Source organism: Quercus suber, unplaced genomic scaffold, assembly GCF_002906115.3.
Source record: "Quercus suber isolate HL8 unplaced genomic scaffold, Cork oak 2.0 scaffold_92, whole genome shotgun sequence".
Classification (NCBI taxonomy): domain Eukaryota; kingdom Viridiplantae; phylum Streptophyta; class Magnoliopsida; order Fagales; family Fagaceae; genus Quercus; species Quercus suber.
Window position 1 is genome coordinate 1,192,110 of NW_027069557.1, and position 25,886 is coordinate 1,217,995.

A 25,886-nucleotide genomic window follows, 5' to 3' on the forward strand; every position below is an offset into this window, starting at 1 on the left:
AATATTAAAAATGGGTTTCACGTACTATTCATACATTTAAAAATTATTTTGCTACAATGTTTTCAGTTTTCAGTTTTTAGCAAAATAAGCTATATCCAAACGGACCCTAATGAACTTGAAATTGATTACAGATAAATATCATGGAATAGGCCAACTGTAAAAACCTAACATATTCTTTAACTGATATTTAAATATAGAAAATGCCCTACTTAAAATTGTCATATTAGGCATTAAATTGTATCCTACTTAAAACTAATGAATTAATCATTTGGAAATTATTGATAATATTTTAATAGAAAAAATGTCATTGAACATTGATAAAAATTTTATTTAGGTGACTTATAAATAATTTTTCTTTCTAAAATCAACTCATTAGTTAGTTTTAGGGGAAAAAAAATAAAACAGAGAAGGAAGAGTAAAAGTTGAATATAAGTGTCTCCTTAGTAATTCTTATGTAAAAGATAGGAATTAAAATTCTCTCATTTCATGATAAAGCTCGTGTTCATGGAAATTACAATTCTAAAAAAAATTGTTAATCAAACAACTTACATATTTTTAAATGGATAGACGAGTGGCATGATTCTAGGGTTCATATGGACTAAAAATTGACCAAGTGGGACAGGCCACACCTTTAGATGTTTTTTTGGTGCTTTTTGGGTGTTTTTTAAAAAAAGTTCTAACTCAAAGCCTATACGAAGCTAATAGCAAAGCTTTATTACTTTTTACCGAATGCATAGTAAGTCTTATTAATGGGCTTATATTGGGGCTTAAATTATTTATTGTCAAGACTCAAGCCTTTATTTCGTGAGTTTGTTCATCGAAAAAGAATTGCTCGAGCTTGTATCGATTACAGCACAAGCCTCAAAGTACAGATTGAGCTTGCTTATTTCTTGATAAAAGAATATAAACTAGCAGTTTTAATCAAGTTGAGTCTGGGTTGTTCATGGAAAGCTCGGTTTAAATACTACTGAATGTTGTTGCAATATACCCAAAATGCCAACGTTTTAAATTTCTTATTTGCAAAAATGTTTTCTACAAGAAGACAATCAACAACAGAATATTAATTAAAGGAATATCATACAAAACCACAAATTCCACACTAATCGTTGAACAAGCAAAGAAACCGTGCAGTACTGTTTACAATTCATAGGAAATGATGCTTGTTAAAGTCCAAACATAAAAAAGAAAAATTACAATTCATAGGATATGATGCTTGTTAATGTCCAAACATCTAAAATACTAGGAATTGAATGGTTTATTACAATCACAAAGCTTCTATATAATTTGAGAAGTCTCACAAGCTTTTATTATTTGAGAAGTCTCTTGAGGTTGATCACCATATGCACAAGCATCCGGTATATTTGAAGTGAGCTAGTCTTTCTTCTGTTGAAATTCCTCCTGTCTATCTTTGTTGCTTGGCTGAGACTCTTCATGCTTGTCTTTTTCCACTGAAAAAGACTCCTGCTTTTGGTCATCTACTTTATCATTAAAAGGTTGGGTATAATAAAGCATCAAAGGAATGACAACCTGACAAAGGCGATGGATTATAGGATGGGGAATCCCAAATGGGACAAAGCCCACTATGAGAAATACAACGAAACAGAAAAGGTAGAGAATTCCCATGACCAAAACAAGATATGCAACCCAAGAAATATTGCTTACGACTAAATATGTAGCGGACATGAATGCCACGGACATTGCAAAAATAGCTGCTTCCACTAGTATTAAAGCCCAGAAATTGGCAAACTTTGCTACATCTCTAGCTGCTAATGAACATATGAGGAGGAAAGCCCCTGTCATGGAGAAATACATAGCCATGGAATCAGAGACAATGAAAACCTGGAAAGCCCATGTATTTCCCAAGGTTGCCAGCCCTTGGCTTGTAGGTCCATTATCAGAGCTATTAAAACCACCCGGCACAGTTAAGCCAGCAGCAAAGGTCACCGTAGCCACTAGCACGGCTATCACCAAAATAAAGTCGACCCGGCCCTTAATTATCTCCATGTTTGGTAGCTTTTTTTGATTTAGCAAGAAAGTCTTCTTTCCCTTTTCACTAACGGGTGTGCCAGCTGACCCTAAGGCCCAAACTGTTGTTAGCTGCATGGAAATTTGAATACTTAATGTAAGAAATCGGCACGAATAACTGAATGTTATTATTTATAAATACAAAATGTTTAGAGAGACAATTTTTCTCACAAATTTTGTTCACAACAATTACTAAGCTGCTAAACTGTGTACCATGTACAATTAAGTGGTATTAATAATAGTTTTTTCCAAAAAAAAAAAAATGGTATTAATAGTTGAACCATATCATAATCAACAAAAACTTGTAAATTCAACAATTGTAAAAAATATTGTGAAAAATATTGTGCCTAGGTATTACTCACTAGGCAAATATGCTCCACACATATTCAGGCCAACTTCTTTTAATGCAATACTTATCTCACAACATCAATTCCCTCTTTTTATGTTCATTTTTATTTTTTAAGATATGATAATATGAATATATGGCATCCTATCCATGATCGTGGTTATTTACTATCGGATCAATATATTATTGGATTTGTTTTTATATTATATATATGTGTGTGTGTGTGAGAGAGATTTGATCTTAAATCCTTTATTTGAAAATAAGATATTTTAACAGTTAAATTGAACACACAATTCTTTAATACTCTATAGAACCTCTCACAAAATTTTGTGCTTAAACTAAAAATAAAAAATTAATTCTAAAGTTGTAGGTTTCAATTAGGTCAATTGGAAAATTATCTTGTTGTCAAGAAAATGAAATAATAGACTTGAATTCAATTTCAAATAACACCTAAAAAAAGAGAACATGTTCGTGTCTTAGCTTGATGATAAAAAACAATCATAATAGAATAAATGCCATATGTTTCAAATCCTATTATATCTATCAAAAAAATAGGAACAACAAAAAAACTTTTTTAATAGTTTAGTGACAAAAATAGGGACAACAAAAACTTTTTTTTAATAGTTTAAGGATGATTTTTTTTTTTTTTTTTAAAGTTTAAGGAAATAAAGTGAAACATTTTCAATAGTTTAGCAATGAAAAATGAATTTTTCAATAGTTTAAAGATAAAAAAAATAAAAAAACTTTTGGTGAATTTTAAAGACCAAAATAATATTTTGGCCTTTAATATATGTATACATCAACTCTTATACTATAGAATATGAATATATATATATATATATATATATTCTTTTGAGAAACAAACACACATACAAGGGAAAAGGAAAGGGGTTTTAACTAACACAAAAGCACACTACAACTCCACTCAAAAGATATGGTTATGCTATAGAATTAAGTCATAGGAAACAATGAAGTAGTCTATACCTTGATGGAGCCCCCTTGACACTCCAAACGGGATGTTCCCTACACATATTAGGGTTTTTAAATTTATTTTTAAATTAATTAATTAATTAATTTATATAATAATAAGTAAGGCTGATATACCCGAACATATTCCATTTTTATTACAAGTATGCCATTCTTATCTCACAACATTAATTGAATTAGTAAAGTGTTTTTTATTAAATAAACACCCTTTTATTCAAATTCCATATATACTAAAAGCCAGTGAGTGTTTTTGGTACGATAATTTAAAAAAACAATCATTATGGAACGAATGTTGTATGTTCAAATCCTATCATATCTATATGTGTGTATGTGTGCATGTGTGTGTATGTGTGTATGTGTGCGTGTGTGTGTGTGATATACTATACTATATAATAAAATTGGGTCCTAGAGGTTATGGTTGTGCCAAGTGGCTATCTTTTCTTTGCAACGATACTTTTATTAATTATTATTAGTTTACCTCATTTGATCATATCAATTTTGAAATATTGCTACTAACACCCTAGAAATTATAATTACTTAGATCTCAATTATCCAATTTTACAACTTAATCACTTTTACCCTAAACTAAAAATCAATACACAATATAAGTGATTAACCAATTTTCATTGCATGAATATTCAAATAGCAATAAATAAATATAAAAAATATAAAGTGTGGAATAAAAAGAGCAAACAAAAGATATCGAAGAAGTAACAAGAGCCCCCGCCAAGAAAATTGTGAAGAAGAAAGAGAGAAGAGGGAACACCTGAAGAAACATGTAGGCATTGGGAAAGTAAAAGAGGCATTGGGAAGGTAAAATTTTTAAATGGGTGGATAAGAAAAGTTTAAGACTGTAGTAAAAAAAGACAAAAAGAGAAAAGAAAAAGAAAGAGAATAAAGATGTAGAATTAAAGATGGTGAAGGAGACAAATCATTCAGTCAAATGGTGGAGAAGAAGGGAAGAAGAAAAAAAAAAAAAAAAAAACAGAAAAAGGAAAAACGGATAGGACTTAGGTAATTTGAAAAGTTAAGAAATTTAGAAAGACCCTTTCTCATGTCACTTCCTCTTTAGCAGTTATCATTGATTAATTTTTTTATTAATCATAAAATGGGTTGAGTCAGATTATGTATAACTTATAATTGAGGAATAAAAAAATATGGAATTCTTGATAATTTATAGGAATTTTTACCAAATAATTAAATTTATATACATGAAAATAATATATATTCTCAATGTCTTACTAATTTAAATATTTATTTATATTTTAAATAATTATTAATTTAATTATGACATTATTACAGTTCAATTTCGGTTTGACCTTGATCTAACCTCAAAAACTTTGAACCTCTACCTTACCTAATTTTTTGAATGGTCCAGGTTTTAAAACCATGCATAGTCATTCACTTTAAATACTCTCATTTTCTGTTTTTGTGGAGGTGATTTTATAGATTTGCATGCCAATATTGCCTATCCAAGAACAAACAATATACACCGTGGATTAGGTTTGGATTAAATACCCCTTTTCCACAAGTCTGAACATTATATATGTTGTTTTAGAAGATTCTTTATAATTTTAAATTTTAAAATTTATTTACTTTTAAATGTAGTTTTTTCCTTTATACCGTCCTTTGTTATATTGTAAATAAATAAATGTTGTAAGAATTATTGTTCTTTAGATAATATAACTATAATTGAGATACAAAATTTTAGTTGTTCTATAAAACAAAATGTATATCCTTACGTCCTAGAAAGTCACAAATGACTACAATTTTTCTATTTTGAATTGTATTTTTCAGTGAACCTGACGAGGGTATATATTTTAGAATATATTATGTGTAGTAGGGTAATCCTAAAACTATGGGAGCTCATGATAAAACAAAACCATGATAGCCAATATTTCTAGTTTATTCTAACATACCTGTCTCAATGACGAACATGGACAAGTCCCTAAAGCAATATCAATAGCAGTCAAGCCTTTCTTGTTTCTGCGATTTAAATCAATTCTCTTATCCCACGTGAGAGAACATAGGATTAAGGCATGAAGGTTCATTGACGCCAAATGCAAAGCAGTATTTCCATTGTTGTCTTCTGCGTTTAAAAGCTCCTCAAGCTCTAAGTTTTCCAATATGATTTTTACTACAAGGATCATTCCACTCTCAGCTGCAACATGAAGAATACTTTGTCCCTCTTTGTTGATTAAATCTGTTGGATTGGGCCACTTTTGTTTAAGCAGCTCCTCGACTACCTTTATGTGGCCTTTTTTGCATGCAATGTGAATAGGAAAGTCACCATTTGTACTCCTTTGGAGGGCTTGTAGTCCAAATTTACTCAACAGGTACCGAACACCTGCAGTGTAACCTTTGGATGCTGCAAAATGCAGTGGGGTCTTCCTCTTTTTGTCTCGTATGTAGAATAGTATTGGATTCTTCTTGAATATATCTTTTAAAATATCTAAGTTCAAAAAAAAAAAAAAAAGTGAATAAAATTAAAGAAACTGATTTAAACAGAGTGGAAACTAAATTGATGAAGTTTGGGACCAGTAGTACCTATTCTTTTCATTAAGATGGCAGTATAAACAGGTGACTCTTCTTGAGGCCCCCCAACAAACTCATCATATACACCGGGAGCTTTGAACAGAAGTTCAAAAATTTCTGTGTCACCAGTTTCAATAGCGAGACGCAATGGAGATTCTCCCTTCTCATTCAAATAATATGCCACTTTTGGATTTGCCAAAAACAAAACACTGATGGCATCAGGAAAACGAGCTATGACAGCCTCATGCAGGGCAGAATTTCCAATGTGATTTTTCATTTGTGATAAAGTATCATTATCATTAGGAGGGCATGGTTTACCAGACTTATCTATGAGGACTTTGACTATGCTCAACTTTTTAGCCTTGGTAGCAACATGAAGAGCAGTATCGCCTAAATTGTTTCTCCCGTAAAGAAGGAAGGGGAAGTGATCAATGATGAGTTCAGCTATATCTACACTTCCAAAACTTGCTGCCTTGTGAAGCAACGAATTCCCTGATATGGTCATTTGGTTTAAAATGGAATCCAAATTGAGTTCTTCATCCATTGAAACTTGTTCCAACGTATTAATGAAATTATTAACATCATCTTTTGCTACTGCTTCATATAAAGCAACATCCATCAATATATTTGTGTCATAGTCTTCCGTCCCCTGCAACATGGTATTTGTGGATTGAAGCTTTGGGAATTCTTTCGCCTTTAATATTTCTAACCTCTCGTTGTTCCTTCTCCGAATCTGGGAAGCATAGTCTTCCATGGGTATCTTTAGAGCCATTAATCCCACAAATGTCTGACCAAAAATTACTGAAGACTTCGAAAAGATCTACAAACAAACAAAGAGAATATTAAGAATTTTTGTAATTTCGATACCAGATCAAGAGGTAACCATATAATTTTTGTAATTTTTGTAATTAAGACAAGGCAACCATATAATGCTAGATGAGCTTAGTAGGAGAAAATTTTCAGGGGTGATTTAAATGGACAGTACAAAGAAAGTAAGAAACTCATATGACAAATGACATTCACTGCAAAAGATACAAAGGCATTATCAAAGAAACCTCATAAAAAAGATCAAGAGGAACTAGCTCTAATAATAATGCATCATCATGATTGGTGTGAAAAAAATATGGAATCCCAATAAACTCCATCATCGGCCAGATGACAAATCATCAAAAAATATTGTTAAGAAAGCAACTGAAAATCTCAACCCCAAGAGAGGAATGAACCAACCAAACAGTAACAAAAATTGGAAAAGTGATCCCAAGAAAATCTGAAAATAGGCAAGGAAAACAAGACATCCCAAAAGCATATTGCAACGCTTCAAGTGGAAACTACAAGTAAGGAGGTTTAGACCATCGCAGAGTGCTTATAAATATAAAGCAATAGATAATTCATAAATTAACTAGAGCATGAAGCGTCATGGTATTGGACCCTTTTGTATCATGTGACATGGCAGTAAAAGAGAGAGTGAACAACTTGGCTACATCAATGTATTGAAATCCAAAATTTCAATTAGTACTTTACAGATCATAAACACCATGGTTATTTCTCTCGCTTGCATGGTAGTTATATAAGGAAACCATTTGAGGATATTGTCATGTGCTTGACATATACATGGCATGCTAAGTTTTAAAAATGAAAATTTCCAAGTATTGTTGTGTTTGTATATGCTAGTAGAGAGACAAAGTGACTACCCAGCAATGGTTCATCATTTTTGCGATGGCACCCAATTAATGTCCACACTCCACATCATTCTTAAATGAATTGAGATAAAAAACAGATTCCAAGAGAATCAGAATCCCACTAAGAAAAACAAGCCCAATGATTAAATTTAGCTCAAGTGCACCGGTGACTAAATCTACAAGATATTGCACCCAAGCTTCTTCAATCCTTGAATTTAAGCTAAAAGCACAAAGGTTTATTTCAATTAGACCAATGTATTATGACTTTATTATTCACGGACAGAACCAACCATAACATCCATTATCGATATATATTTTATCCTTTCGAAAACTTGATTGCACTTAATCACACCCACAAATGCTTAGATTCAGATCAAATTCCACTTTCAATGCAATGGTTTTCTATTGTGTTGAGGACCTAATTTCCACTTTCATTTCAAGATTCTTCAACTATTTGGTGAATCCTTTTTGAAACAGTTACATACATGAATTGCCAAACATAACTTCCTTTTAAATAACTCCATCAAAATTTTAGCTTTTATACTACTTTGCGTTGCTATATAAATAAATCAAGCAAAAATAAATAAATAGCAGGAACTTGAAGAAATAAAATGTGGTTAATTTATCCTACTTCGTATCTACAATGTGGCAGGAATTTCTGCTTAGGACGAAGATATGATATTATTAGATCGTTCAATCAAGATAAACTCAAAACACATGTATACACATATATGTAAAAATAATTATTTTTTTCATAATAGTAGAGTAATTAATTTATAATTCATAATTAAATATATTTATATAGAAATAAAATAATAAGGAGAGTGTATCATCTTTCTAAATTCTAACTAATTTATAAATGTAACATAAGGTATAATATTTGTGTAATATTTTTTTGATAAATCATAACATTTATGTACATAAAGAAAACAATTCTATGGAATATTTTACCATACAGATTATCTACATTTCATTTCACCAAACAGAGTATACTATTTCTATGGAATATAAGATTAGTAGGCACATTGATACATACCTATATTACTTTTGCCTACGAGCAATATAATTGGCCAATGCAACCAACGACACCGTTTTCTGCATATCAAACACAGAAAGCTGATCCAGAGCCAGCTTGTTCAATTTCCCCGACAAAATCAGAAAAGTACAATTCAGAATTGGCTTTGTTACTCCAAACCAAAATCATATATAACCCCAAATTTCTAAAAAGCAAATCAAAACCTAATGTTACCCAAATACCTAAATAAAAATCAATCCAACCAAATTGAATGAAAAAAAGAAAAACTTACCAGTGGTAGTTCTCCAAAATGTCTGTCTCCTTCTCATGTATGTCTCGCAAGGTTTATTTTCTCCTCCTTCTCTATCTCTAGATCGCAAGCATCGCTGTTAAAAAATTGAAAACGAAGTGAAAAGAAAGTTGCATATTAAAACCTGATTTAATATGCTAGATCGAGTATTGATATATATTATAATGAAAGCCATAATAATTTCATTGAATTTGCTAGAAGTTCACCTAAACTATTAATAAAAATGGAAAAAAAATAAAATAAAATCTCAGCCAAATCAGATATCTTCTAACAATTTGATTATATTATATTGTTCATCCTTTTTCCTTTTTTGTTTTGCAAGATTTTAACCTGATAATCGATATAAAATATAGTAAAATCAGCTAATCAGGCTGCATATGAAATGGTAATGTGCACGCAGTCAATTATTATTATTATATTGATGTGTCAGAAATTATCATTAATTCGTTTAGACATGTAGAAGCACAAGTGAACCTAACAAAATGTGATATCTATGATGGGCACCATGCGTCAATGTTTTCTATAGAATTTCAACCATTTAGGTATGTATTTGAAAGATAATTTATAAACCAAAATCATTCAAATAAATCTTTGAATATAATAGTGATGCCAAATGACTTCTTCTTTTACAAGAATTTGAATATTGGATAACATTATATATATACCAATCAAATTAGAACACTTGCTTTTGTGTACAAAATATCTTTTGACATATTTTGGTATCTCTTTTGAAAAAATTCTTAACCCATTAAATAGATACTAAATTGTTGTAAACTTTCATGAATATAAGATCAAATGGATAAGACCCACCATCTTGGATTTTGTCCTCATAGTATTTTCCTCAAAAAGAAAAGTTTTGTTTTTTTTTAATATTTAATAATCTACAGATAGCAAATAAACTCTTTTGCTTTCACTGACAAAGCTTGAGTCTTATTCTTGGGGTTGGAAAACTCTGAAACCAACAGCCAAGACAACAAAGAAGGGTGATATTCAATGAACCGAATGCAAAGAGTAATTAATTGAATAAAAAAAAGTCAAATATCTAGAACTCAACGCTAGATCGAGTATTGACTTATTCTTTATTTTTACATAAAGGAAAATTTTCAAGAGTCATTGATAAAGGCTACCCCAGATCAAAGATGCCCATTGTCCACGCATCACCCATGGCCACCATGGGTATTAGTTATAAAATATAGAATGAACTGCCTTAGCAACTATAAGACATTTGACTTGAAATTTTTTTAACTTCTTTTTTGAGTGATTGAAATTTTTGTTTGGGCTTTTTTTTTTTTAACTTGCAAAATAGGTGGGTTTATCAATTTAAAGAATCATTAACTTAAACATGGTCGTACATGTAATTTACGTTGAAAAAAAAAAAATATATATATATATATATATCAAATGATAAAAATAGTCATGCTGATAAGTTAAGACACACTCAGACTGGCATCATTTAGCTAATTTAAGAAAATTCAATAAATAAAATTATTATTTCCAAATTAAAAAACACATTAATAAAAATAAAAACCCCAAACCCCCTCAACTCTGCAATAATGTCGAAGTGCCTAATTTTGACCTTCCCAAGCTAGTTGAAGGCCAAATCAAAGCAAATAAGTCAGTGGAAAAACTGACCTGAGAGTAGTAAGAGGTGGATCGCGAGAGTTGGAGTTGCAAGTTCGGATCCAACTGACGACACGCTTGCCTAGGCTTAGAGCGACCCCTCGGCGAGAGACAATTGGCTGCCATACAATGACAAAGGCAAAAGCATTACAGAGACTCTGAGAGAGAGAGAGTGAGAAGAAGTGTGTCTGTGTTTCATGTTTGGGAATGGAAAGGCCAAAGCTGTTTGTATAGGCAGAAACGTATTATTATATGCATAATGTTAATGTTAATAGGTGTTTGTGTGGTGTTGAGTTGTGTTGTCTACATGGAATTTGGGTGGATTGTTAACTGCACCCCAACAGTCACTATTTTTTCTTTTTTTTTTTCTTTCCTTCGTTGGTGACCACCTACCCCGTACGCTAAGCAGTACCAAACGGTACTTGGCCTTCTTTTCTTCCATGCCAACTTCTTTCCAATTCCATCACAAATATATATAAAAAAAAGTTTTGGAAGTGTTATTCAAACAGAACAAAAATCCAACAGAAATTGCAAGTGAGGCTTTATTTATGAATGTCCCATCCACACGATCGCAACACTGCTTGCTTTCTTTTGTCTTTATTTTTAAAGACCATCATCATCATCATCTTCATGTCTACATGATGTATATATATACTACCTCCGTCCCATTTTTTTTGTCCTCTATTCCATTTTGAGATGTCCCAAAATATTGTCCTGTTTCTAAAAATAAAAGTCATTAATTTACTATTGTTCCTATTATACCCCTATTAATTTACTAATTCAATTTTTTGATAAATTTTTTAAGGGTAATTTTGGAAACTTATACATTTTTAAAAGATAGACAAGACAATAAATAATGTTCCCTTAAAAAGTTTGACTTTTCAAACAGGACAAAAAAATTGGGACGGAGGGAGTATATATATAAAGTGGGCGAAAGAGAATTAATAAAGAGAGAGAAAATGGTGACCCTAAGGGTGCATGAGTCGCCCTAACACACACTCTCTCTCTCTCTCTCTCACACACACACACACACAATTCACACACTAGCAGTAAACTAGTTACAGAGGCAGCTGGCACAGCCGACTAGGGGTCAAAGAGGATTTTACTTTTTTATTGTTCCATCCAAGAAAGAGTATGAGCTATAGGCTTCCCTTTTTTATTTTGCAGTGCCATGTTAATAAATCTTTCCTTTGCATGTTCACCCATCTCTTCTGCACCTATATACAATTAATTAATTATAGTACTGCTCTACTTCCTTACCAACCCTAACACACATTCACCATTTTGCCCTCCTCGATCATCCACATTCATATTCTCAATCTTGCTATACCCATCTCTTTTTGCCTATTTTGAGTTAACACTTAACCGGCCTATTTCTGATTTGTTGTTTTTAACTATATATATAGGTATTAATCAAGGTCTTTAATCTTTAATTAGTATTATATGACCCCGCCCTTTTTTTTACAATTGGAAACCAGGTCAGTTTCCACAAAGGCACCCCCTTCTTTATAGCTTCAAATTCTTTCCTCGGTGGAATATACCTGAAGAAGATTCTGACTAGACCACACTATCCTTATTTATTATATTTTATCTACACCAAACTCAGTTTGCTGGCTTGTAACACCACATCTTATTCTTCAACATAGTGACTGTCCAACTTTTGCTTCAAGAGAACTTGTTGCTATGACTATTCTATATCCATAAGTTTGATACAAAAATTCAACTGGACGCCATCTATCTAAACACAAAAAGATTTTCTTTCCATCACCAACATCATGGTTTTAAGAATTGCCTAGCCCCTTCCCTAAAAAGTGTCAGTATTAAAAAGCACCTACCCTTCAACAACACCTTATGCTTCCCACAAGGAGCCAGTTTGAGTGACCACTGCCCTGTTCCAATATTCCACCATTTTAAGCCGTAACACCCCTTTCTTTTTTGGAATGCACACTTGATCCTAAGAAACTTTTAAATTTCCCCTACCATCATTAGACCCTTACCAAAAGAGAAGAAGAAGAAGAAAGAAAGGGTTGAATCTTTGTTCAATATTTTTGACGGCTTTCTTAAGGAGGATAAGCACACTAGACCAATACATCTGGATGCTATGGATTAGGAGATGCTTGCTTGCTTGCTTGAGAAGGACAATTTTATTCATCCTATACTAACTACACGTCTCTAATAATCCATTCGAAAGACCACATCAAATTAAAAACCCACAAACTGATTAAAACAAAACATATAATGGAATTAATATATATATATATATATATATATCAACCTACAATACCCAAATCCAGAGTCCAATTTTTTTGCAAAACCTTACCATGAATGTATTCAATACAGAGAATCAAAGAGCCAGAACGTAAATTTCCAAAAAAAACTAAAAACATAACATTCTGATCTTCGAAAGTAATAAGGAAATGGAAGCTTACCACAACAGAGGTTAAACTGAAGAATTACTCTCCACTGGTCTAATTATATCCTATATGAGAAAAAGAAAGAAATAACTGCATTAAATTTCATGTCTAATCAACAGTAAAAGTGACAGAAACATTGTGAAAAGAAGATGTCATAAATAAAAACATAAAAGCGGTCAAACCTGCCCTGTGGCTAAGGGAAGGAAGTTGAAATCACGTTGGAGTGTTGTTAAGATACAAAAACTTGTATTTCCAGGCCAAAGTTTCTGTGGTCTTTGGTCATTTCTTTGAAGGAAACATGTGAGATGACATCACCTTTGGGATCCTTTGTGTTCTTTGTTAACATCAAAATCTGACGTTTCTACATTTGTGTGTTCTTTTTTTGGCTTTAATTAACTTGTGTTCCTTTGTTAATGTGAATATGTTACCCTTGCCTAAAAGATTCCCAACTCTGGTCTCGGCTTGACCTTCAAACCATTTGGCAGGTTTCTATGTTTTTTTCAATCTTTTTGTTTTTTGTTTTTAAGTGCACCAAGTCTTTACAATTTTTCTTCTCAAAAAGAAAAGAAAAGAAAAATTCTTTACAATTTTCAATTTTCCAATTGCAAACATATATTATAAAATATGTTAGTTCATTTAAACCAGGATCGGAGTAAGGACTTTGATTTAGAGGTCCAAAACTTAAATCAAAATTTTTTATCATTAAAGAACAATCAATACACAAAATTTTAAACAAAATTAAGACATGAAAAGTAAAACTAGCATCCACTATTAACAAAATAACAGAGGAACGCAACAATCCAAATATATGTACCAGTCATGCAATCCCCATCTAAAAAACCAAGCTCCAAAAGGTAGCGGATGACTCCAGGCGTTCCTCCAATCTATCAAAACAATCATTAATGGGTTCATCAAGATGAAACGGTGATAAACAAAGTAAAGGAAACAATATAAAAATTTCCATATCCAAAACCACCACCAATCCAAACACAACACAACCACCGGGACAAAAGCCATCACTACATGAATCAAAACCCACTATAATCTCCAAGAATAAAACCCATAGAAAAAACCCATACCAAAACCCATCCAAGAATCAAACCATAGAAAAGAAATGACAATAGATCAAACCCACTGAAATCTCTACCACCAATCTCCACCGCAAACCCACTGCCAGCAAGCCAAACGACCGATCTCAACCCTCAAAAACTCCATTTAAACCCAAAATCGAAAATCGAAACCCTAAACCTAAAATCGAAACCCTAAACCAAAAACAGGAACCCTAAAACACAAATCAAAACAAACAATTTTAAAAACTTACTGTTAGTCTTGAAAGGGTCAGAGTTTTTGTAAGAACTTCTCCTCAGTTCTCGATTTTGGAAGAGAATCGATCGATGAGAAGTGACTGGAGAGGAGGGAAGAGCGGAGGGAGCTAGGAAGGGGATTCGGAGAGGGTGGAAGTGAGGGAAGGAGGGGACGATCGAGAGGCAGCTTGAGATCGTTGATAGTGGTCTGAGAGTGTTTTGTGGAGTTAGGCTTTTCTTCAATTGCTTGGAGTTAGAGGGAGCTCTAACCATAACCTGAGCTGCGTTTGGTAAACGCAACTCCAGACATATTTGCAAAAGAAAAAAAAAAAAAAAACCAAAAAATGCAGCCTCACCCTGAAAAAACGCGGCTCCAGGGAAGGCTATAGCCGGGTTTAGTAAACGCGGCTCAAAGGCTAACCTGGAGCCGCGTTTTCCAAAAACGCGGCTCAAAGTCTAGCCTGGAGCCGCGTTTTTTAAAAACCCGGCTGAAACTCCATCCTGTAGCCGCGTTTTACAAAAACGCGGCTACAAAACGCGGCTAAAACCCGCATTTTTTGTAGTGACGAAATGTTGACGTTTTGATACCAGTATATGTACCAGTACGGTACATTCCGGCCGGTATGGTATCAACCACCTTGGATATGATATCTTAATCTTTTAGTCCAGTTATTCATAATTAGGTTTAAATAGTTTTGATTCCACTAAATTTTAATAGTTATTTTCATTTTTAAGTAATAAATTTTATAGATTACATTTTCATCTATGAAATCCATACGAATCTTCCATCAAAGTCCGATAATATTGTGCATGTTGAATATCTAAAACGATGATGCTTTGTAAAAAAATTATCTGTATTTGACATTTTATTAAACAAATAAAACTGAATTTAATTGGGGGAAAAAAATCATCATCCACAACCTTTTATACAAAATGAGCTTTTTTTTTTTTTTTTTTTTTTGAGATCCTTTTTTATAGCATCCCCGACTAACAAGGAATGGACATTCCAGCTATATTTTAAAAGGGCCAAGTTCTTTGGTATAGCGCAAGATTTTGTTAATGCTCTACACTTTCTGTTTGTTTGTTTAGACCCCTTTAAACAGATTGTTTAACCTAATTTATTAACCAAGTGATTACTTAAATTAATTTTCAGATCTAGGTGAAACACAAATAAATCATATCATGCAAAGATATAGAAAAATAAATAATACCACGATATGATGATTCAGGAAAACCAATGAAAGTAACCATTTCAATGTAAAAACTCGTGGAGGATTTGGCCTAGCAATCTTCAAGGTAAAGTAAATCCACTATAAGAGAATTGAAATTTTTACAATCAGATTTAACCATAAATCTATTGCTACCTCATAAAAGAAAAGTGAGAGGATAGAAAAGATTTTAATTTTTCTCATTTTTGTTTGGTTGAGATTGAAAAAAGTGGAATGATGGAAAAAACGAGTTTGAAAAAATTTACTTATATATCCTAATTAAAAAATGACGGCCAATTAAAAAAAAAGTGACCAAAAAAAAAAAAAAAAAATGGAGAGTGAATGACAAATTTATACTAAGAGGATGATAATAAAAAAAAATAAATAAATAAAGGAAGATAAAAGGAAAGAGGAAGAGTGATATCAAGGTAGAATGTTTGGGGAGATGAAAAGGTAAAGAGAAGGAGAAAGGTTGGAGCAAGTGTAAATGTTAAAAAAAAATGAGTACAATTTGATGAGCACAATTTTCTTTTATTTGAATTTAAGTAAAATATTACATTTTTTTAAAATTTTTTATAACAAAAAGAGAGAGAAAATATAAATAATTTAATGATAAGGAGGATGTGGTTGAATTTCATTATTGAGTAAAATAGAAGATAAGAAAAAAAATAAGAAAAATTGAAATTGAAAGATATAACAATAAACACTAAATTATGCAAATTATGCTATGTAATGGAATACTATTATATTTTTATCTACTATCTTTAATATTTTATAATGTAATCGAATAAAATTTAACAATAAAAGAGCAAAATAATAATAATTATAACTTAAAACACAAAACTAAATCGTATCAACCTAAATTAGAGTTCTTAAAAATACAAAAATTTATCAACCTAAAGTGGAGATGCAATAAAAAATAAAAATCTACCAAAACATTTAGAGAGAGAGAGAGAGAGAGAGAGAGAGAGAGAGANGCAATCACCCAATTAATTAAAAAATAAAAATCATGTCTAGTTTAAAAATAAAAAAAATAAAAAAATAAAAAAAAAGAGAGAGAAGGAAAAAGGTAATGTCCAATGTTAGGACATATGTGAATTATGTTAGGAACATATGTCATCTAGAATTGGTTAATCTTTTGATAAAACACACTTTACTTGTAATTGAGTAAATCTAGGATGTGTTTAATACTTCAAGGAACAAGAGCTCAAGTCAAAGTGTTAAAGTCATGCAAATCTGTCCAATAAGCAAGTGAAGAAGTGTTGGATATTAAAACTCGACAGCTAGCTCGATAGCTAGCTCAACATATAGCATTTATCAAGGTTTAAAGGGCTTGTTTAGCTCGATGCTCGACAATTGCTCGATAGATAACCTATCTATCGAGATTTACAAAAATCAGTTTTCTAGATCTGATTTCATACAAATCCATGTATATTTGTTTAAGTTTTCTTTTCTCACAACCCTAAACATATATAATGATTATTTTAAGGGTCATCACAGCTGATGCAAGTGAATGCAACTTATTTTTAAAGTTTGTCACAAGCATATTGTGATCAGAGACATATGTCCTAATTCATCTTTCTCTTGAAGAAGCTACTACGTTTATATATCGTAAGGTTTTGTAATTAAAGAGTTTCGTGATCTTCATCGTGTTGATGAATTGAAGAACTTTGCAATCAACATCCTTTTCAAGTTGATGGTTAGTCACGTACTTGGATCTGTCTATCGATTGGTTAGTCACGTATTGGAAGCCATGCATTGAAAATGAAAAATTGTTACTACAGAATAAGTCCAATTGGGTATTGGAGTAAGGGCTCAACTATAAGTTGGTTGGGTATTAGGATTCCTTTACTTGTGACTATTTGTTGTGATAATAATGGATTCTCGGGAATTGTGACCTTAAAATCATCCGGTGGGGTTTTTTTCTTGAAAGTTTTCTCCATTCGTAAACAAATCACCGTATCAACTTCATTTTCCGCTGCTTATTATCTTAGTTGGTGATTTGTTTGTGCTACCATGTGTATTGCATGCTAATTGAATTAATTAGTTAACTTAGCTAATTAATTGGTTAATTCATCAAAATGGGTCAATACATTCTTGGCCTATGTGCAAGTACATGGGCATTTTCGTCCATTAAACTGCCCCATTTTCTCCTTTCAGTCTTCTTTCCATTTTGGAGAGAGAACTTTTAGGTAGGCTCAGAGAGAAAACACTCGAATCTCACAATTTATTTTTCTTCTTCTTCACTCAACCAAACACACTCTAAAATTTCTTTCTCATTTTTTCTCTAAAATTTTCCATTTACCTTATTTCACCTCCAACCAAACACACCTTAAAGGTCGAAATACTCCAAAAGCTCACTATCTCCGTAATTAGTAGCACACCGCGAGAATTTTTAATTCACTAAACTTTGATGTATACAATACCAGAATTGTGTGTGTTTTAAAAATAAAAATAAAACTGTCACAAATATATATATATATATATAGTGGAACCAAAATATCTTGGCTTGGACCCCTTGGTCTGTCTTGGGCCCAAATTCGAAGCAAATGGACGTTTAAAAAAAAAAAAAAAAACCACCCAAGTAGCACGCATGTAGGCTACGTAGCTTGTGGGTGCAAAATGTGAGCAATTAAAACTTTTGCCAGCTTTTATTTCTGGATTGAGATCGGTGGGTGCCCATGCTATAACGCAAATCCAAATGTCCGCATTAATCCACTTCGTGATGATTATTATTTTTTTTTTTCTGGAGAAAGGCTTCATGATGATTATATATATATATATATATATATATAACTGAAACCTTTATTGGTACCATAATTTTAGTAAGCACAACACAATATTTAAAAATCTATATTTATATATAAAACCAAAACTTCTGTTGACACTACAATTTTTCACATCAACACAATACAATATTTAAAAAATAATATATATAATTTAATTAAAAAAAAATACTTAAGTTAACAAAAAAGAGGGGGACTCCTTATTAGGAATGGCAACGGGTTGGGTTCGAGCTGGGTTTTTCATACCCGGACCCGACCCGCGGGTCTAGATCTACAACCCGAACTTGGCCCGATTATTAAACGGGTTTTTTTTTACCGGAGCCCAGACCCGCCCTGCCGGGCCCGTGGGCCCCGTTTAGCCCAGCAAAAAAAAAAAAAAAAATTTGAACTCAACAGCGTTCACATACAAAATATGGTTGTGTTGTGTTTGTGTTTATGTAATATGTAATAGAGAGAGAGAGAGAGAGAGAGAGAGAGAGAGAGAGAGAGAGAGAGAGAGAGAGAGAGAGAGAGAACCTTTTTGTGAGAGAAAACTATGCAAAGAATGAAAAAGAGTGACAAATTTATAGTAAGAGGGAAGGGATAAGAAGAGACAAATAAAGGAAGATGAAGGGAAAGATGAATAGCAATATTAAAGTAGAGGGTAGTGGGGAGATGAAAAGGTAAGGGAAGAAGAAAGGTTGAAGAAAGTATAAATATTTAAAAAATAAGTGAATGTAAAAAAAATTATAGGAAAATTGGAAATAAAAAAGAAATATATGTTGATGTTAAAACTGACAAAGATGAATATGTAAAGTCAATAATTTATATATATATAAATATATATATATATATTGTAAAAAAATAGGAATAAGTAATAAATAATAATTATGTGGCGAATGACGTGACGATGAGTTGGCACAATAGGAGTTTAGCAATAATAAATGCCACGCTTCAGCTTTTAGTAATATATAGATAGACAGAATTCATAAATCATGAAAAAATTAAATAAAATGCGATGGAACTTGATATATTTTTCAAGCGTAGAAGTTGATAAAAGAAAAAATGAAAAAGAACTTAATATATTTTGTTATTATACTAATAATCATTTCTTTGGATCCAAAGATGGCATACTGAAGCAGCCAAGGAGAATTTTCAAATGCTTCTTACACAAATGCCAAATTCATAAGAAAGAACACTTGAAGACAACATGATCACAAATTCCATTTGACTTCTACAGAAAACATACATGAGCACCATTGTACCCCATTTTACAAGCCTTTCTTGGGAGGGCAACCTGTCCTACACTGCTAGCCAAAATATGAAGGACTTGTTGGGAAAAGCTGCTTTGGAACATACCAGTTTCGACCATTCAATGAGACATACATGTCTCTTATTTAATTCTACTCCGAATTGCAATCAATCCTTCACTGCCAGCCAAAGACAGTATTAAGGAATGCTTAGAAGCAGATGCTTTAGACCATACCACTTTCCACCATTCAGTTGTATCCATCTTGTTTCTTATTTCACTTCAGGTTGAAATCCATGTGACTTTTCCATATTTAGATGAAATCCGGTCCATTGAGTTGTCTTAGCTAATTTTATTTGATGAAAATAAGCTTGTAGGGTAGTATCTTTTGATCTAATAGGTTTCCAAGGCTACTGCATTTCTTTTAGAATACTAGATACTTTTGCAAACTCAGAAATTGCAATATCATACACCACCTTTTGGACAAAGTTGGGGATTAAAACACCATCAGGGTGTCAATTATCATGCCATATGGATAATTTTTTTCACCCTTTCAACTAAAAGCTTAATGAATGGCCTAACCAATTCCCTGACATTTTAACATTTTCTCCAGCCCCATCAAAGGTCTTCAAGCCTGCTGAACTTTCATAACCCATAAGCACTTACCTCTTAGAAAAGTGCATTTTAACCAAATGGGATTTCCTGTCAATGATAAATAGAAAATTGTAAGCTTCAATTTTTCCTCTTATTTTCCTATGTTTCATTCTTTTATTTTAGTGTGTTTCTCAGTTTTATTAAATTAGGCTTTTGTGTGAGAATTCCTAATTGGACAAAAATGGTTACTAGCATTATTAATTGCTTGTTTTATGACAGAGACGAGGCATAGCACATATTTAGATAGTGCTGACTCCACTTTACCATACTTCGAAGACTCTCCAAGTAGAAGGGACCTCGATGGAACTAGAAGAAATTCAAATTTGCCATTATTTGATCTAAGAACCATTATTGCAGCTACAGATAACTTCTCTATTGCTAACAAGCTTGGCCAAGGTGGTTTTGACCTAGTTTATAAGGTAGTCTCATTGAACGAGTCCCAGAATTTGCATAATCTCATTTCAAATGTGTTTATGCATCATAAATTCCATCATGAATGTTTACGTGTACTCATTGAGTATGAATTTTTTGTGTGCAATTGGGCTTCCCCAAATAATTTACCAAGTTGAGTTTCTTTCAACAATTGTGCACTATGACAATGATATTTGGACTTTAATTGTAGGGTTTGCTACAAAATGGAATGATAATAGCAGTAAAAAGACTATCAAAATGCTCTGGACAAGGAATGGAACAATTCAAAACAGAAGTTGCACTAATTGCTAAACTCCAACATAGAAACCTTGTGAGAATTTTAGGTTGTTGCATTCACAAAAAAGAGAAGATGTTGATCTATGAGTACTTGCCAAATAAAAGCTTGGACTCTTGCATTTTTGGTATGTGTTCTTTTTCAGATTAATCTCACTCATCATCACTAGAAAACGATCTTCCCATTACAAACATATCAGTTCCAAGTAGCAAGATTTTATACTTAAGTAAAAAAGCACAAATGCAATGCAATCTAATCCAAGTTTTCATTTCTTCATTTAAATGAAACAAAAAGGTCATGTTTAGATTGGGGAAAGCGATTTGAGATTATTTGTGGAATTGCTCGAGGGATCTTATATCTTCATCAAGACTCAAGATTAAGAATTATCCATAGATATTTAAAGGCTAGCAATGTTCTACTAGACAATGCATTGAATCCAAAAATTTTAGATTTTGGTATGGCTAAAATTGTTGGAGGGGACCAAATTGAAGCTAATACAAATTGCATTGTTGGAACATAGTAAATATGGTAGAAAACAAAGATATACTTTTTTAACTGATTACTGGACTACCATTTTTACATCTAAGCAGAGTCCAAACTACAGGCCTTCGTAAGAAAAACAAAATTTTAAGGATATCTCTATAATTTGTTTTTATATTGTGTTACTTCAAATTTTACATGTATGTTAGTGCCCAAAGGGCTATTTTCGATCATTTTACGTTGAGGTTCAATACCTTCCTTTTCATTGTGCTATGACAGTGGTTATATGTCACCTGAGTATGCAATGCAATGACTATTTTCGATAAAGTCTGACGTATATAGCTTTGGGGTATTGCTGCTAGAGATCATTACTGGGAAAAAGAACAGTACTTATCATCATGATGGTCCTTCCTCAAATTTGATTGGACATGTAAGTACATGTGCAAACAATGACTACAAAATTAAGCCTATATTGTTGAGCGTAATATGATTAATATCTTGTCTCAGGTTTGGGACATATGGAGAGAAGAAAATTCCTTGAAAATGGTCGACCCATTACTAGATGAGACATATCCTGCTAATGAATTTTCAAGATGCATTCAAATTGGGCTTTTGTGTGTCCAAGAGCATGCAATAGACCGGCCAACCATGTCAACTGTTGTTTTCATGTTGGGTAATGGCACACATCTTCCTTCTCCAAAACAACCTGCATTTATTTTGAAGGGTAATTACACGATTACAAATAGATCAACAAGTTCAGCATCTAATTCAGTAAATGAAATAACACTTTCTACAATTGACGGTCGTTAAAACCCCAAACTATTTGTAGCAAGTGTACTAATATTCCATTACAACCTAAGATTGAGTTACTATAAGTCTACTCTACATTACATTTTTTTTTTTGTATGAACAATTGAACATAATGTATTCATTGTAAAATTATTACAAAAAAGAAGATATATAATATTACACAAACTATTATTGCCCAAAACTTGTGATGAAATCACTACCATCTCCTTTAGCTTTTTCTTTCAAGTGGTTTTTGAAATTAATATACAAAAAGTTAACTGTGTATATATGTTCTGTGGAGATAACTTCATGGGTTTTTAGAACAAGATATCAAAAGTTACAAAGATCTTTTCTTTTGGTGTGAAATTTACTAAGTTTAACCATGAAAATTTAAAAGAGGAACGCTAAATGCATAATTCTGGAATTTAATTTGGATTTTAGGGTGTTTTACTATTGATATGCTTGGGTATGGCTAATATGTAATTGAAGAGAACACTTCAAACCAAGGCAATATTACCAAATAAGTTAAAACGACAGTTTATAACTGTGGGGCCCGTGGGCCTGGTAGCCTCGGCCCATCTTGCATTCGGCCCATGGCCCATGCCAAGGAGGAATGATCGTCCGAGGATGGCGTATGAAGACTTAAGCTTTTTTGGATCCACGCCGAGGACATCCCTGTCCTCGGTGTACCGAGGCTAATTCCAGGCGGGGGAGCGGGCCAAGAACAAGTTGTCACCCCCGCACTAAATGCACTCACCTAACCCCCTGGCCGCATTAATGGGGATGTAAGCCCTAGACAGGGTAACATTGGTCCTTATGAACCACTCGAGTACTGATAAGGCCTCTAATGGGACGGGCGGTCAGAGGGAAGGCAAGTGAATGGTCGACAGATGGAAGAAAGAGATAAGAGAAAGAGGACTATATAAGAATGGCAAGCAAAGCAGCTCGAGGGGAGGAAAAAAAAGAACCTCCTCGGAAAAGGGCCGAGGAGCTACCCTTAGCACTAAGTTGGCTTCATCCTCCTTCAAGGAGAAAAGGTTCTGGGTGTAAGGTTGCTAGTCTGTTAGGGCCTAATTCTTCATCCCACTCTCTAGAAATGTATTGTTAGGGCTTATCTAAATTGAGTTCCTACAATTGGTGTCGTCTGTGGGGAGAATTAGTGCACTAGCGGGCGCAACGGCCGATCGCTCCTAAGTATCTAGTTTATGGAAGGTTGACAACAATGCGTCGCAAAAAAAAAGAAAGAAAACATTGCAGAAAAATAGAAGATTCAACAGAAAATAGAGGAAACATAATAGTATTTTATTGAATGAAGAGAAAATATAGAGTACAAACAGAGGCTCAGGCAAGCGTGTTTTAAAGCCAATTCTACAAACAGAGGCCCAGGCGGACCTGTTCTAAAACTAGCTAGAGGGAATGGGGCTGAGGCAGACATGTTTTAATGCTACCAACAACTCCTTGGCCGGTGCGGCGGAGCTGGAACAAAGAGAGAAGCCGATGCAAGGGCACCGAAAGGCCCTTCCCCATGACATTCCCTTGATTCTCTCTAGGCCTCGCGAAGGTTGGCCGTCGGAGACGACAACACTCGGGCACCAGACATGATGTGATCTTGCGCGGCTCTTCCGGCAGGGGTGCGCCCTAGGGAAGAGCGTTAGGTACTTCAAGGACTTCCCTCCTGGCCACCATGCATGGCACTATCAGGGTGACACCAAGGCTCTACCGCGCCGGAAGTCTGGCGGGGACAACAGCCGCAACGACTTTCAGCCGGGAAGGTAGGGCTTTTGCCCTGTGTGTCCTTACACCCACTCAGGGCCGCCCTATGTCTCCCAACTCTAGTCACAATCTTGGCAGGGTTGCTGAAGGGGCTCGGGGAGCTGAAAGGACGTGTTTCTAGTTATGATTGGAGAGTTCACGGAGTGTGGAGAGGTGTTTCCCTCTAGAGAGCCTTATATAGAGGATGGAGACTGGTAGGAATTGATCCACACAGAGTTCGAAAAGGGGATTATCAGCGGTATTAATCCTGACCACATCCCAAGGAGATCGTAGGCTGCTGGATTTGTATCAATTCACGAGGACATCAATGAGAGTGCGTCTCGCGCATCGAAACATCAAGCGCAGAGCGCGAACAATCAGGGGACACCTCGTAATTGAGGTGGACGGGAGCTTGAGATGAAGGCGAGGTCACTGCCACATATAAGATTAGAGTCCGAACCGCCTCTGTCCCGAGCACCGTAGAGTTAATGGCCCGACCCGAGAAGGAACCATTTCCAATGAAGCGGGTCCGAGGACGTCATCATACCAAAAGTAAGATTCTAAGAGCCGAGGACAAACTCCTTCATTCCACGTGGAAGTGTTAGATAGAACCAAGGCATTGCATGGTCCTCGGACTCAAGCCTGTGGGAAAACTAACCACTCAACTATACCTGGGTACTAGACAGAACCAAGGTATTGCATGGTCCAAAGACTCAAACCTATGGGGAAACTAGATACTTACAGAAGAATGGAAGTGTTAGACAGAACCAAGGCATTGCATGGTCCTCGGACTCAAGCTTGTGGGAAAACTAACCACTCAACTATACCTGGGTACTAGACAGAACTAAGGTATTGCATGGTCCAAAGACTCAAACCTATGGGAAAACTAGATACTTACAGAAGAATGGAAGTGTTAAACAGAACCAAGGCATTACATGGTCCTCGGACTCAAGCCTGTGGGAAAACTAACCACTCAACTATACCTGGGTACTAGACAGAACCAAGGTATTACATGGTCCAAAGACTCAAACCTATGGGAAAACTAGATACTTACAGAAGAATGAAAGTGTTAAACAGAACCAAGGCATTACATGGTCCTCGGACTCAAGCCTGTGGGAAAACTAACCACTCAACTATACCTGGGTACTAGACAGAACCAAGGTATTACATGGTCCAAAGACTCAAACCTATGGGGAAACTAGATACTTACAGAAGAATGAAAGTGTTAGACAGAACTAAGGCATTGCATGGTCCTCGGACTCAAGCCTGTGGGAAAACTAACCACTCAACTATACTGGGTACTAGACAGAACCAAGGTATTGCATGGTCCAAAGACTCAAACCTATGGGGAAACTAGATACTTACAGAAGAATAGAAGTGTTAGATAAACCAAGGCATTGCATGGTCCTCGGACTCAAGCCTGTGGGAAAACTAACCACTCAACTATACCTAGGTACTAGACAGAACCAAGATATTGCATGGTCTAAAGACTCAAACCTATGGGGAAACTAGATACTTATAGAAGAATGGAGGTGTTAGACAGAACCAAGGCATTGCATGGTCCTCGGACTCAAGCCTGTGGGAAAACTAACCACTCAACTATACTTGGGTACTAGACAGAACCAAGGTATTGCATGGTCCAAAGACTCAAACCTATGGGGAAACTAGATACTTACAGAAGAATGGAAGTGTTAGACAGAACCAAGGCATTGCATGGTCCTCGAACTCAAGCCTGTGGGAAAACTAACCACTCAATTATACCTGGGTACTAGATAGAACGAAGGTATTGCATGGTCCAAAGACTCAAACCTATGGGGAAACTAGATACTTACAAAAGAATGGAAGTGTTAGACAGAACCAAGGTATTGCATGGTCCTCGGACTCAAGCCTGTGGGAAAACTAACCACTCAACTATACCTAGGTACTAGACAGAACCAAGGTATTGCATGGCCCAAGGACTCAAACCTACGGGAAACTAGATACATGCAGAAGAACCGGGGGGTTAAACTAACTATTTGCGGAAGAACCAAAGCATTAGCCAGAACCGA

At 34.1% G+C, this 25,886-nt stretch overlaps 2 protein-coding genes across 4 annotated transcripts; one reads left to right on the forward strand and one right to left on the reverse strand.

Annotated features, from left to right (window-relative positions):
• Window positions 1-1,078: 1,078 nt before the first annotated feature.
• LOC112003243 (protein ACCELERATED CELL DEATH 6) lies at window positions 1,079-14,464 on the reverse strand. 3 transcript variants are annotated; one of them, XM_065774451.1, is made up of 8 exons: window positions 14,253-14,464; window positions 13,746-13,815; window positions 12,947-12,996; window positions 5,906-6,713; window positions 5,278-5,810; window positions 3,356-3,394; window positions 1,663-2,097; window positions 1,079-1,527 (listed from the first exon to the last, which is right to left on the reverse strand). In XM_065774451.1, the coding sequence occupies exons 4-8, from the start codon at window positions 6,663-6,665 to the stop codon at window positions 1,372-1,374; spliced, it is 1,923 nt and encodes a 640-aa protein (XP_065630523.1). In that variant the 5' UTR covers window positions 6,666-6,713; window positions 12,947-12,996; window positions 13,746-13,815; window positions 14,253-14,464; the 3' UTR covers window positions 1,079-1,371. The 3 variants fall into 3 exon arrangements, with proteins under 3 accessions (XP_065630523.1, XP_065630521.1, XP_065630522.1); XM_065774449.1 differs by having other exon boundaries at window positions 1,079-2,097; window positions 14,253-14,462; XM_065774450.1 differs by lacking the exon at window positions 3,356-3,394 and having other exon boundaries at window positions 1,079-2,097; window positions 14,253-14,459.
• A 5,859-nt stretch (window positions 14,465-20,323) lies between these two features.
• LOC111984996 (G-type lectin S-receptor-like serine/threonine-protein kinase RKS1) lies at window positions 20,324-22,107 on the forward strand. The gene is made up of 4 exons (XM_065774429.1): window positions 20,324-20,530; window positions 20,734-20,944; window positions 21,660-21,727; window positions 21,805-22,107. Exons 1-4 carry the CDS (start codon window positions 20,324-20,326, stop codon window positions 22,105-22,107), a joined length of 789 nt encoding a protein of 262 aa, XP_065630501.1.
• The last annotated feature ends 3,779 nt before the right edge of the window (window positions 22,108-25,886 follow it).